The sequence below is a fragment of the Vitis riparia genome, chromosome 18, assembly GCF_004353265.1.
Source record: "Vitis riparia cultivar Riparia Gloire de Montpellier isolate 1030 chromosome 18, EGFV_Vit.rip_1.0, whole genome shotgun sequence".
Lineage (NCBI taxonomy): Eukaryota > Viridiplantae > Streptophyta > Magnoliopsida > Vitales > Vitaceae > Vitis > Vitis riparia.
The window spans coordinates 13,976,375-13,988,424 of NC_048448.1; the positions used below are offsets into that span (position 1 = coordinate 13,976,375).

At 34.7% G+C, this 12,050-nt stretch overlaps 3 protein-coding genes across 3 annotated transcripts; all 3 read right to left on the reverse strand.

Moving 5' to 3' along the window:
• Window positions 1-1,632: 1,632 nt before the first annotated feature.
• Window positions 1,633-3,193, reverse strand: LOC117907686. The gene is made up of 3 exons (XM_034821312.1): window positions 2,861-3,193; window positions 2,556-2,739; window positions 1,633-2,461 (listed from the first exon to the last, which is right to left on the reverse strand). The coding sequence occupies exons 1-3, from the start codon at window positions 2,996-2,998 to the stop codon at window positions 1,950-1,952; spliced, it is 834 nt and encodes a 277-aa protein (XP_034677203.1). The 5' UTR covers window positions 2,999-3,193; the 3' UTR covers window positions 1,633-1,949.
• Window positions 3,194-4,745: 1,552 nt separating this feature from the next.
• LOC117905436 (probable LRR receptor-like serine/threonine-protein kinase At3g47570) lies at window positions 4,746-6,227 on the reverse strand. Its single transcript, XM_034818359.1, has 2 exons — window positions 5,348-6,227; window positions 4,746-5,095 (listed from the first exon to the last, which is right to left on the reverse strand). The coding sequence occupies exons 1-2, from the start codon at window positions 6,225-6,227 to the stop codon at window positions 4,746-4,748; spliced, it is 1,230 nt and encodes a 409-aa protein (XP_034674250.1).
• A 50-nt stretch (window positions 6,228-6,277) lies between these two features.
• Window positions 6,278-8,272, reverse strand: LOC117905437 (LRR receptor-like serine/threonine-protein kinase FLS2). Its single transcript, XM_034818360.1, has one exon. The coding sequence runs from the start codon at window positions 8,270-8,272 to the stop codon at window positions 6,278-6,280; it is 1,995 nt and encodes a 664-aa protein (XP_034674251.1).
• Between the last annotated feature and the right edge of the window lie 3,778 nt (window positions 8,273-12,050).

The following is a 12,050-nucleotide window of genomic DNA, read 5'->3' on the forward strand; positions in this document are numbered from 1 at the left end:
CCACACCTAGGGTTTTACTTCAAACTTTTATTTCATTAGTTGTAATTTTGTCTGAAAAAGATCATAAATAACTGGGAAATGTTTCATGAGAATTTCTTCACTTCTTGACTGAAACACTTCGAATTGCACATTTGGTCAAGGAAATCTACCAGTCTTACCTACCTGACTGATTGAAAAGACCCCAAAAAAAACAAAAGGCGGGGAGAATAAAAAATGACGGGATCCCAATATGGATAAGCAAGATGAAAGTATAAAGGCGACGGAGTAAAGCTGTAACCCTATAAATCCTACGCCTCAAATGATGAAGCCCTCCCTACAAAACCCTAATATATAATCTGTCTTCTCACAGGAGGCAGAAAAATCCCCCGTCCCCTGTAATCTGTACCAAAAGGCCAAAAGGCCAAAAGGCCAAAAAGGTTCCTATTTGTGGCAACTTCGAAATTCGCTCATCATCTTCCTCTTTCCATAGGCGTCTAGAGTCCAGACACCAGGGATTCGAGACTGTTTTCGTTATTAAACCCCCTCAAGTACGTCGCCGGACTGACCATTGAATTCGATTTTTCCTTGGAAGAAAATTGAAAATTCAGCGGCTGCTGATCGGTAATCCGGAATCGATGGTACACGGCGGAGAGTGGCTAATAATCATAATGACTTCTGATCACACCCTCTACATCTGTCTTTTAATAACAATGATCCCAACAAATCTCACCGGATATCTTTAATCATTTCACCCTTGTCACTTCTCCCATTAATGAGTTGTTGTGCTTCTTTTTTGGATTTCCTACATGCATGTATATTGGGGAGACTCAAACAACTGATGCATGCATGCATGAATGCATGGTGGTCTAAGGCTGTTGATCTGTCAATGCCTTTACCCTCCACATGCATGTAATCTTGTTTGATGAATGAAGCAGGCTTCAAACAAAGCTGCATTAAATTTAGGGTTGCACCCGTTTGAGAAAATTATAAAAATATATTTTAATTTAAATATTTCAACTAAAAACTTTGAGACATTTTTAATCAAAATAATAGAAATTAGACCTAATAGGATTTCAAATAGAAAAATTCCAAGCATTTCATTTTAATTTATTTGATAAATAATTCTTTCAAAAATATTTTAAAAAAAACACCTATAAATTAAAAAGCATATTCTTACTCTGTTGTTTGTCATGTACAGTCTAAAGATTAAAACCCAAGACTTGTTTGTACCACGGAATTGTTTTTTATTAACTACACAATTTTCCGGTTTCCATGAAAATTACTTTTTAATACAACAGTGAAACCCACTGGAGCAACTTCAGGGTTGATAGGAAGTTAGGAACACAATATCAGCTTGGACTGATTGGGTGGGATCCTGTCCTTTTGCCTCATCACTCATTTTCTTTTTCATTTTTTTTTTTTAAAATTTTCTTTCTTTTTCGTTTGAATTTGGTTCGACATAGGTGATAGGATGTTTCACTGTAGCTGGCAAACTGATCTCTTGAATATTCTGACTTGGTACCCAAGTCTCTCTCTCTCTCTCTCTCTCCTCTCTGACAAAGAATTTGCCTCGAGCAGCACATCCTTTTACTAATCTTTTCATTATTGTAGTTGTCTGAGGGCTGAAGCAGGGGGTGAGTGCAGATTGCTGAGTCAGTGAAAATACACTCTTGTATTAATTTTCATGAGGGAAGATTGCCATAATGTTGAAGATTTGACAAGTCCCCCAGATTGATCATCATTTCCCACATCAGTTTTACTCCAAACTCCAAGTTTGAATTTTGTGGAAAAGGGGCCACCTCCGAAAACATAGATTCATATATTTGCTGACTCCTTAACCAAAATACAAAAAGGGATGAATGAACACAAAGACTATGATTGCCATTTGTTACCAAAATGATAACCAAAACATGAGGAGAAAGGCGTCAGTCAACTGACAAAAAGTTGAAATTTGGAGCCCTCTTCCAAATCTAGCAGCAGTTGATACCCATGTTAGAGAATTGACTAGACAAAGCAGACCCACCCCCATCCATGCCCCTTGTCCTAGGCTTCACAACTGGAGGTACCCATTTGCTAAATTTGGAGGAGCACTGTGGGGCTTTGGATTCCCATTTGTCCATGCCACCAACTTCTGTGTTGGATTTGGGTGCAGGGAATATGGGGACCTTCTTGCAATTTTCAGAGAGCCACTTTGATTGCATGTGGTTGGCTTTTCTCCATGGTGGGATGTGGAGGCCCCTCTCTTTCAGTGATTGTTTTGCAGCTGCGCATAGGAGAGAGATTATCTTGTTGAGCTTCTCTTCGTTCCCAACAAAGATGGACGGGAGTGTGTTGATGAGGTCTGTGTATGTTGGTGTAGGCCTAGCCAACTCAAACTGAGACCTGAAGTCCATATCAACTATCAACCTTGTTGCTTTGACACCATTAACGGCGGCCTTTAACATTACTTCAATATACTCATACCCACCTGCAAATTGAAAACCTAACACACACAAACAGCACACACAGATTGGGGAAAAGAAAACAATTAGAGTAAAAAATGGGTATTCAAGAGAACTGGAAACATGGAAAAATACCTCCAGTGGCAGTCCTCCGTGAAGTTTTACAAAGGGAAGCTTCAAAACCATCCATTTTCAATCTCATGACCACCCACTTCTGCAGATTGGTAGCAGCATCCCCCGCATTTCCCACACTGCTCACATACATCAAGATTTTATCAAGAACTTCAACCTCATCGCCTGTGGCCCTCCAAAGAATCTCCTGTAAATTAACCAAGCAAACATGAAATACCAGATCACAAGAATTAGACCCAGAAAACAAAGGTTGATCAATGCAAAGCAATTCACCAAAAAATAAAGAAAAAAAGAAGCAGATAACATACCTGTAAAGTGAGAGTTGTTGAGTTGTCATGATTTACAGAGTTGGAGGGAGAAGAGGGAAGGGAAAAGGGTGAGGGTGATTCTGATTCAATGAAGTCTCTGACCATCTGAACCAGCTCTTCCTCTCCTAAGCTACCCATGACTCCTGTTTCCTCAAACACACAGAGGTCCGAGTGGTGCGTCCTAAAAGTCGAGTCTAGAAACTACTTGTAATGGAAGAAACATCTTGTTTGACTGTGTGCAATGATAATATCCTGCGGAGTAGCTCATCAAATGAGACCTCAGCTCTATTTCTATGGATGCCATCATTATGTATTCATCCAATTGCTGCTATTTCTGTGCTATGTACATGCATTTGGCCCTATCTCATCATCCTCGCTTCCCACCCCCACCCCCCTCTCTCTCTCTCCATTGAATGTAAGGGCTGCGTTTAGTGGTGGAACAGAGAACACACCTGAACAAACGGTCAAGGGGGAAAGCCCTGTGAATTTAATGTATTTCCTTTTGTCTTATACTCAAATGTAGGCCATTTATACATTGAATAACACCGTATCTTCTTTAATACGTTACCAAAAATGGCTTCATCTCCTTGCCTTTGCCAATGGGTTGCTTGGAAGCCACCGACTCGACCCGGGGAGTGACAAAATGGTAATTCAGGTAACCGTTTCTGAAAACATTTTTCTTTTCCTTCCAAAAAAAGAAAAAAGAAAAATAGAATGTTTTCATACAATAGTGTTCAATTATTTTCTAAAGACAATTTTAAAAATAATTATATAAATATAAAAAATAAATTTTTTATAAAAATTATTTTTAAAATATATGTTAAAAATAAAAATACGTTAAAGTATTTTAAACTTCAAACAAAATTTTGTTTTAAAGACTATTATAAATTAGTTTTTAAAAACACTTTGAATTTCATTTTCCAAAGAAAGTTCAAGAATTTCATTTTCCAAATGAAGTTTAAGACTTATTTAATGTGTTCAGTGAATTAAGCCGCAATTGGGATGATTTTTCTTTTTGATGTCTTAATTTTAAAAAGTTTATAGATAGTAAAAATAATTGATGTAAAATTTAAAGGTTTGTTTGGAAATCATTTTAAAAAATAGATTTTGAGAACAATTTTTAAAAATTGTTTTATAACTTTTATAAAATAAAAGTTTGTTTAAAAATTTAAAATATTTTTAACCGATTTTTAATATTTTTAAGTATGTTTTAAAAATAAATTTTATATCTAATGTTTTATTTTTAATTATTTGACATATTTGTATAATTATTTCTTAAAATAATTTTAAAAAAATAAGTAAAAATGATAAAAAATAACTGACAAATGTTATGTTAAGCTTAAAAAAAATATCAATGCTGAGTCATTAAATTATACAAACCAAATTTTTACTTGTTTTAGTCATGTAAACATTTGATCGATGATAATCAATATTTAATAACATTGTTAACTTTTGTCAATATCGTACAAATTGTCATGGAATATTTAGGTAAGCCCATGGGCCCTGTCTGGTTAAAATTTTTAATATTTTTTAATTACATTAAAAATAAATACATTTTATAAATAAATAAAATATTATAATTTTTGTAATTTAATTTATTAAAAAACATTTTTTTTATTATTTTATATATTAAAAATGAGAAAATAAAAATTTGAATTAAATTATTTTTAAAATCAGTTTTATATATATAATTGAGGGATAGTAAGACAATACATGCTTTAAAAAAAATCTCATATCTTGAATTCATTTATTTTATTCTCAAATCCATGCAATTAGGAATGAGATGGGTGTTCCAAAAGACACGCTACATTACAACACGCTACATATAAGCCTTTTTTTTATTGTTCATATATGCTAATATAAGTTGAATACATCCACAATTTAATTACATCTGGCTGATATATTGTTGTCTGATCTTTGATAGTCTAACCACAACTTCTTTCATATCGAGCCTTTGCTCCGGTGAATCCAAGGAACACTGCAAGCCCAAACCCATTATGGAAAGGAGACAAGTTTGGAGATTCCCATTTGAGTTATTTTGGTCTCGTGCCACCAGATTAGCATCGACAACCTCCATTATCGGATCAGGAAAAGAAGAATCCACCCATTGCCTCAAGCTTAATCCTCCTACAAACATTTCATGAGTTGGTTTCTTTCTGGTGAATGTTTCCATCAGCATGATACCGTAGCTATAGACATCTCCCTTAGTTGACACTCTTCCTTCAGAACCATACTCTGTTTTGCACAAATCAAAAGGCAAGAATTGTAACCACGCTCTCCCAATAGTTTAAGTATTGTCCGTCTTGGGTCCATGAGCTTGTATATATATAACGTTAGGAACTAGATCCCGACTCCAATCTTTGGGACGGGGATATGATGGGGGATTGATTTGATACTATTCGTAACTATTTGCAAATATTATATATATATATATATAACAAGAATGGAAAGCTTACTAACGAAGAACTGGTAAGAGTTTTAACTGACCTGGTGCAATGTAGCCCATTGTGCCCGCGGTTGCTGTTTGTGTCATGGATTTGTATTTGGCGAAAATTTTTGCGATGCCAAAGTCATTCACATGTGCGACCATTTCTTCGTCGAGAAGGACATTGCTTGGCTTCAAATCGCAGTGCACTACAGTCTCTGAATAACCATGGTGAAGATACTCAACTGCTGTTGCCACGTCTATCATGATGTTGAGCCTCTGGGGGAGATCTAAGAAGTAGTTGTAAGAATACAGCATCCTCTCTAGGCTCCCATTAGGCATGTACTGAAGAACCAAAGCTCTAAAATCAAGATTACTGCAAGAGCTTATGATTTTTACGAGATTTCTATGTCTAACATTCCTCAGAACTTCACATTCCGCGTCGAAAGATTTCAATGCCCCCTCCACCTGCAAATCCAAAACTTTCACGGCAGCAATTGTATTGTCTGAGAGAGTTCCTTTGTATACAGACCCAAAACTCCCAACTCCAAGCAGGTTTGTTTCACAAAAGTTGTTGGTAGCAGAAAGGAGCTCATGATATGGAATCAATCTGGGCGCTACACCGTCTGAGAATTGAACCCAAGAGGGGGCTTCCTGCTTCTTCTTCCCTCGACGCTTTATAATGATAATCAGGAAAGCAACCAATACTACTACTGAAGCAATGGGAAGGCCGACATATTTGAGCCAAAATGTTACCTTCCTAGATTTCGGGCCAGAATCTGTTGGGCAAGCTCGGAGTTTGAGTTTCGAAACACCACACAGTTCACCGTTTCCCACGAAAGATCGATCAGTGAAGTTTCCAAAGGGGCCTCCAGTTGGAACTTTGCCACTTAGCATGTTGAGAGAAAGATTCAGATATTTGAGATAGCGAAGCTTCTCCATCGACTCTGGAATGATGCCTGATAGTTTGTTGGAAGAGAGATCCAAAGATTCTAAGCTAGCCAACTCACTGATACCATCAGGAATACTACCTTGGAATGCATTGTCAGACAAGTTGAGCGCCTTAACATCTTCAGATTTGATATTTGGCCGGGAATGCTTCCAGATAGTTGGTTCTTGGATAGATCAAATGTTTCTGCCATCTTCAGATTTTCAATCTGTGGAGGAAGATACCCAGTTATAGAATTAAGGGACAGATTGAGAAACCAAAGATTGTTGAGGTTCCACATGCCCGGAGGTATTGATTTCAGCGCATTAGAAGATAGGGAGATTACTTGCATTGTACTGAGATTCCCTATGCAGGTTGGTATTGGACCTGAGAGCTTATTCTCATGCAAAAGCAGTTCTCCCAAATATCTTAAGTTACAGAGTTCATCGGGAATTGGTCCTTCTATTTTGTTGATGAAAAGACGCAATCTCTGAAGTCGACTTAAGCTTCCAAGAGAAGATGGCAAGGTCCCAATCAAGTCATTGCCAGCTAGTTCGAGTGCCAGCAAGTTGCTCAAGTTACCGATTGTGATTGGAAGGCTGCCTTTGATCTGGGATGCATCTGCACTGAAGAGTTCTAGTGAGCTCGATAGATTTCCAATAGATTTTGGTAGTACTCCATTTATGGGATTCTTCCCAATAATCAAATTTATCAAATCTCTACACCCTGTCAAAGATGATAAGAAATGGAGTTCCCTCTCAGATGGGTCGTTGCTGAGTTGATTTCGCTGCAAATTGAGCGTCCGAAGGAATCGTAAACTGCCCAAACTCATGGGAACTGGGCCATTTAAGAGATTGTTTGATAGCTCTAATAAAGTGAGCCTCGAAGCATTCGAGATAGAATTTGGGATTTTACCATTGAGTCGATTGTCTCGCAGGTTGAGCTCATTAAGCTTTGGAAGGCCAAGGCTGGTCAGCTCTGGAATGCTTCCTGATAGGCGATTACCCATGAAACTAATTGCATAAGCTGATGTAAGATTGAAGATTGCTTCAGGTATCCCACCAGAAAGATTGTTATAGGCGATTCGAAGTCTTCTCATCCTAGATAGCTGTGCTACTTGTTGAGGGATCCCACCGTCCAAATAGTTATACATGAAATCAAGGATTTCCAACCTGGAAAGATTACCTAAGGACAGTGGAATGGTGCCTGTTAGTCTGTTCATTGCTAAACGCAGACCCTCTAGTTTGGATAAGCATCCTATGTCTGCTGGTATGCTTCCAATGAAGCCGTTTCTGTTAAAGGAGATTCTCCGAATACTAGTACAATTGCATAAACTGGCTGGAAATGGACCGCCTAGTGGATTGACAGATAGACACAACACTTCAAGGTCTGGAAGTTTGTGACAAATAGTTGTGGGGATGCCGCCAGAGAGGTTGTTTACTACGAGATCAATATATTTGAGGGTGGACATGTTGAATATAGTTGACGGAATTGTACCTGTTAGATAGTTCTCACTTAAGTCTAGTTCTTCCAGATGGGAGAGATGGGCTATCTCCTTGGGGATGTTCCCTTGGAATCGGTTTGAGCGGAGGAGCAGCCATTGAAGCCTTCGACACTGTGACAAGCTTGATGGAATTTTCTCCTCCAGGTTGTTGGATCTCAAGTTGATGACTCTTAAACGGCGAAGATGACCTACAGTCTCTGGAAGCTGACCATGAATACTGTTGTTGCTGAGGTCCAGAACTGTGAGAAAGGAGAGGTTCCCGATGTATGGTGATATAGTGCCTTGAAAACCCATGAAAGAAAGATTCAAGGCAGTGACTCTTTGCCGATGAGAACTGCAAGAGACCCCAACCCAGCTACAGAAGGAGGCCTCGGTGGTCCAGTTACTAACCAATGGGTCATCGGATTTGAAGGTGATCTGGGATTTAAAGGCGAGCAAAGCTTCTTGATCAGTAAGGTTTGTGGCGCTGGAACAAATCACAGACCATGACATGGTCATAAAACCATGTGCTAGCAGCAGCCTGACAAGAATGGTAATCACAAAATCATTCCCCATTTTCTGAAAGATTAGAGAGAATGCTACTCAGTTTTAGATACATTTGCATGTAGATATACATGGATTTTTTCTATTCATGTAGGCGTATGAGCATGGAAATTGCATGACTCACAATTCCCAAGTTTTTGGATTGGAAAAGAGAGCAGAAATTAGGTCAAGTCAGCAGAAGAAATCATACGCTCACGGAAAGAAAAAGGCATTCTTTCCCGTACTCGACACTCGCCATCCATAGAAGAAGATTTCAGATGCATGTAGTTAATTAAATTGGAAAAGAGAGTAGAAATTAGGTGAAGTCAGCAGAAGAAATCATACGCTCACGGAAAGAAAAAGGCATTCTTTCCCGTACTCGACACTCGTCATCCATAGAAGAAGATTTCAGATGCATGTAGTTAATTAAATTGGAAATTTTATCGTTTGCATATCTAGTCAATTCCCCAGGAAACCTGTGTGCTTTACTTCTCATTAGGGCAAGGTGCCATGGGCATGTAACAGTTCCAAGGACTTGCATATTGACCACTTGGAAGTTGGACCTGAATCCAATGAAACCTGAAGTTTCATCTAGCCAATCAGCTGGATGTGCCTTGGTTGAGGTATAAGGGGAAACAAACTTCCTCTTTTCATCTTGTACTATTTCTTGTAGATTATATTTATTGATTGATAGGATAAGATATGTATATTTTATAATATTATATTTCATTAAAAAAAAAATACATATCCTAAGATACTATAAAAAGAAAAGAAGTAGATTACAATAAAAAGTAGTCATCTTTGTAAAAGATGGCCATTCTTAGAAAAATCATCTTTGTAGTAAGAGGGTGTTTTGATGGCTATTTTAGCTAGTCATTAATGACTATTTTTCTTAGTCAATTTTTATTAATGATAACTATTTTTCATTGTTATCTTTCTTTTGTGATGAATATTTTTCATAGTCATCTTTATGTATTAATGACCTATTTTCTCAATTATTGTAATTGAACAATGATTGATTTAAATGGTCATATTTACTAATTATTGTATTTTTTTTATTACTTAAATTTGTTAATATTGACCAAGAAATCATGTCATCAAATATTGAGATTTTAATTAAAGAATGGTATACCCATTGTAATGTTAAGGACTTGTTATAATGTTGGAGACCTATTACTAAATGTGATATATATTTTTATGCTGGCTTTGAATATTAACAAAAATGTATAGCATAATGAAATAAAAATATATCAATGCATTAAGGGAGAAAAACAAGAAAACAGAAAATTCTTGTAAGCTAACATATATAACGTATTTTCGATGCTAAATTTCAATTTATTCCACTTTTTGTGATTTGTAATTACAATAGAACATGTCCTAAATATAGAAATATGATCTATAAACAAAAAACATAATTTTGCTAATATCTCATGAAGATCTATTGCTCTTCGTTTTGTAAGATAGACAAAATCCACTTTCCAAAATGTGCAACGATTCCTGTGACATTCATGACATCAACAATTTATTAATTAACCTTTATTCCTTGTTGGTAAGAGTTCAATGAAGTCTTCTTATTAGAGTTGAATTTGTAATAACAATACACAAACCAAATAACCATAATCAATTATTAATATAAAAACAAGAAGTAAAAACCTCACTAACTAGCAGTTCTATATATTCAAAACAAAAAGGTTTGAACTTTCATAAAGATTTTTAGTATGCTACAACTATAAGAAAGACACAAATAGGGTGAGAGAGTAAAAAAAAAAACGAGTTGTTATGTATGATCCTCTTAGTCTGAAAGCATAACAAGGTCCGTTTCTCCAAAATAGTTATGTGACTATACATGAAGTATAACTTAGGTTAAAGATACATGAGTGTTTTCTTAAGATACTAATTACCCAATTTTATGAATACAAAATTTTCAAAAATTGAAGAACTCCCATTTTCTTATTTCTTTCTTATACAATGTAACAAACCATTCAACTTTTGTATTTTCCACAAAAGTGTGAAATGTGATAAATATAAACTCAAGTAGCTTGTTCTCTTATAGATAACCATTAAACTACTAATTAAAAGTTCAAACTTTAACTTAATTGTCTAAATATGTTACTAACTAACCTCACTAAAGAAAAATACTCATAATATACTATGACAAACACCTATAGTAATAATAATAACAATAATAACCAATAGGCCATTAATTTGGGAAAAATCTAGAACTAAGACAAAATGATGTGTAACACTTGAGTGTTAATTGCATAATTAATGAATTATTGTGAACCATTCCCATTTCTAGTAGTAAGATTGGGTGTGTAGAAAATAAATAAGTAAAACCTCATTAATTTTTAACAGGAAATAAAACTTAATTGTTGAAAAGATAATGAAAGTATAAGGAAGAGAATTTCTCTAAAAAAAGTACTAAGTATCAATAAAAAAGTCTAATTACCCTAATCTTTTTAATTTGGCTTATTTCAAATTAAAATGAGTTTTATTTGTAGATTTTAATGCATTTTATACTAGTAACAAAGTTCCTACATATCAATTTACAATCAATATATATATATTTATATCAAACAAAAATCAAAGTTTTCCTCATATCAATTAGTTCAAAATGAGTGCATGCTTATAACTTGGCAATTGAGTTAACAATTTAATTAGTGATGCTTGTATATGAAAATAGATATCTAAATGTAAAATAAAAGATTCTCATGTCTGCATGCCAAAGGTATGCCATTAATTTCATTAATGAGTAAAATTAGTTCAATCACAAACTCTACTCATTCAGATTTTACTTCATTAATTTATGGTTGAGAATATGTTCTATGACCTTTAAACTACCAAGTGTAAAAATAAAAATTGTCATTACAAAATTAAAATAGGCTTCAAATTAATTTTTATCATTTTTTATTATTTGCTCAAACCTTGGATACAAGGAGGCTTGGGTCATTAATAATTTTCTTCATGTACCTCATAATAAAGTAGTTAGGTTCTACAAAACCTTCTTGTCTTAGACACAATAGGTTGAAGTATATAATAACAGGTTATTCAAATGAACATCATTTTGTCACAATTTAAATTACTAGCATATGTCTCTAATATTGGGCTCCCTTTTGGATGAATTTTTCCTCTCAAGTGCACAAATTCTAAGTACCCTACTTAAAAAAAAAAAAAAAATACTGTTAATACTTTTTTCAATTGTATTGATTCATAGAAATTAGGGAGCACTTATTTAGAAATTATCCTCACATGGATCTTACATTAGTGAATCAAGGTTATTAGACAACTATGTTATTAGAAGTACAAATAAAAAGACTAGAAAAAAAAATCTATAGATCTAGAACACAAATTTGTTGAAAGAAGAGCAAATATGTACATACAATTGCTAATGTATCTAAACCCACTTATCATACATACAACTACTAATGTATCTAAACCCACTTTAGGATTTCCAAGGTTGAATAATTTCAAATAGTTACATATTTGAATTTGATTTTGGCACAACTATAAAAATAAGAGAGTTAAAAAATTTCCAATGATTTGGGAATTTATTTTAAAAATTAAATGTTTTTTTTTTAAAATATTCAATATGATATCAAAGCTTTATCAAAGTGATAAAATGTTTATCTCCTTAATTTCTTGAGACCAACCCTATGGGGTTTTGGGAAAAATCATTAAGCTAAATAAATTGTATTAACCAATTTAATAAAATTTCTTTGATAAATGTGCTTTCAATTTTTTTGCAAACTTATGTTATATGACTACAAGACTATGTTTCTCATATGAAAATGTTAAACAAGTTGAACTTTCT

What these genes read in the sequence shown, in the direction of transcription:
- LOC117907686 (XM_034821312.1), bottom strand. Translation starts at nt 2,998, where the DNA reads ATGGGTAGCTTAGGAGAGGAAGAGCTGGTTCAGATGGTCAGAGACTTC. An exon ending in CAACAACTCTCACTTTACAG is followed by an intron (nt 2,740 to 2,860) that starts GTATGTTATCTG and finishes GTTAATTTACAG; the next exon opens with GAGATTCTTTGGAGGGCCAC. An exon ending in ACGGAGGACTGCCACTGGAG is followed by an intron (nt 2,462 to 2,555) that starts GTATTTTTCCAT and finishes TGTGTGTGTTAG; the next exon opens with GTTTTCAATTTGCAGGTGGG.
- LOC117905436 (XM_034818359.1), bottom strand. Translation starts at nt 6,227, where the DNA reads ATGGAGAAGCTTCGCTATCTCAAATATCTGAATCTTTCTCTCAACATG. An exon ending in AATGGGCTACATTGCACCAG is followed by an intron (nt 5,096 to 5,347) that starts GTCAGTTAAAAC and finishes TGTGCAAAACAG; the next exon opens with AGTATGGTTCTGAAGGAAGA.
- LOC117905437 (XM_034818360.1), bottom strand. Translation starts at nt 8,272, where the DNA reads ATGGGGAATGATTTTGTGATTACCATTCTTGTCAGGCTGCTGCTAGCA.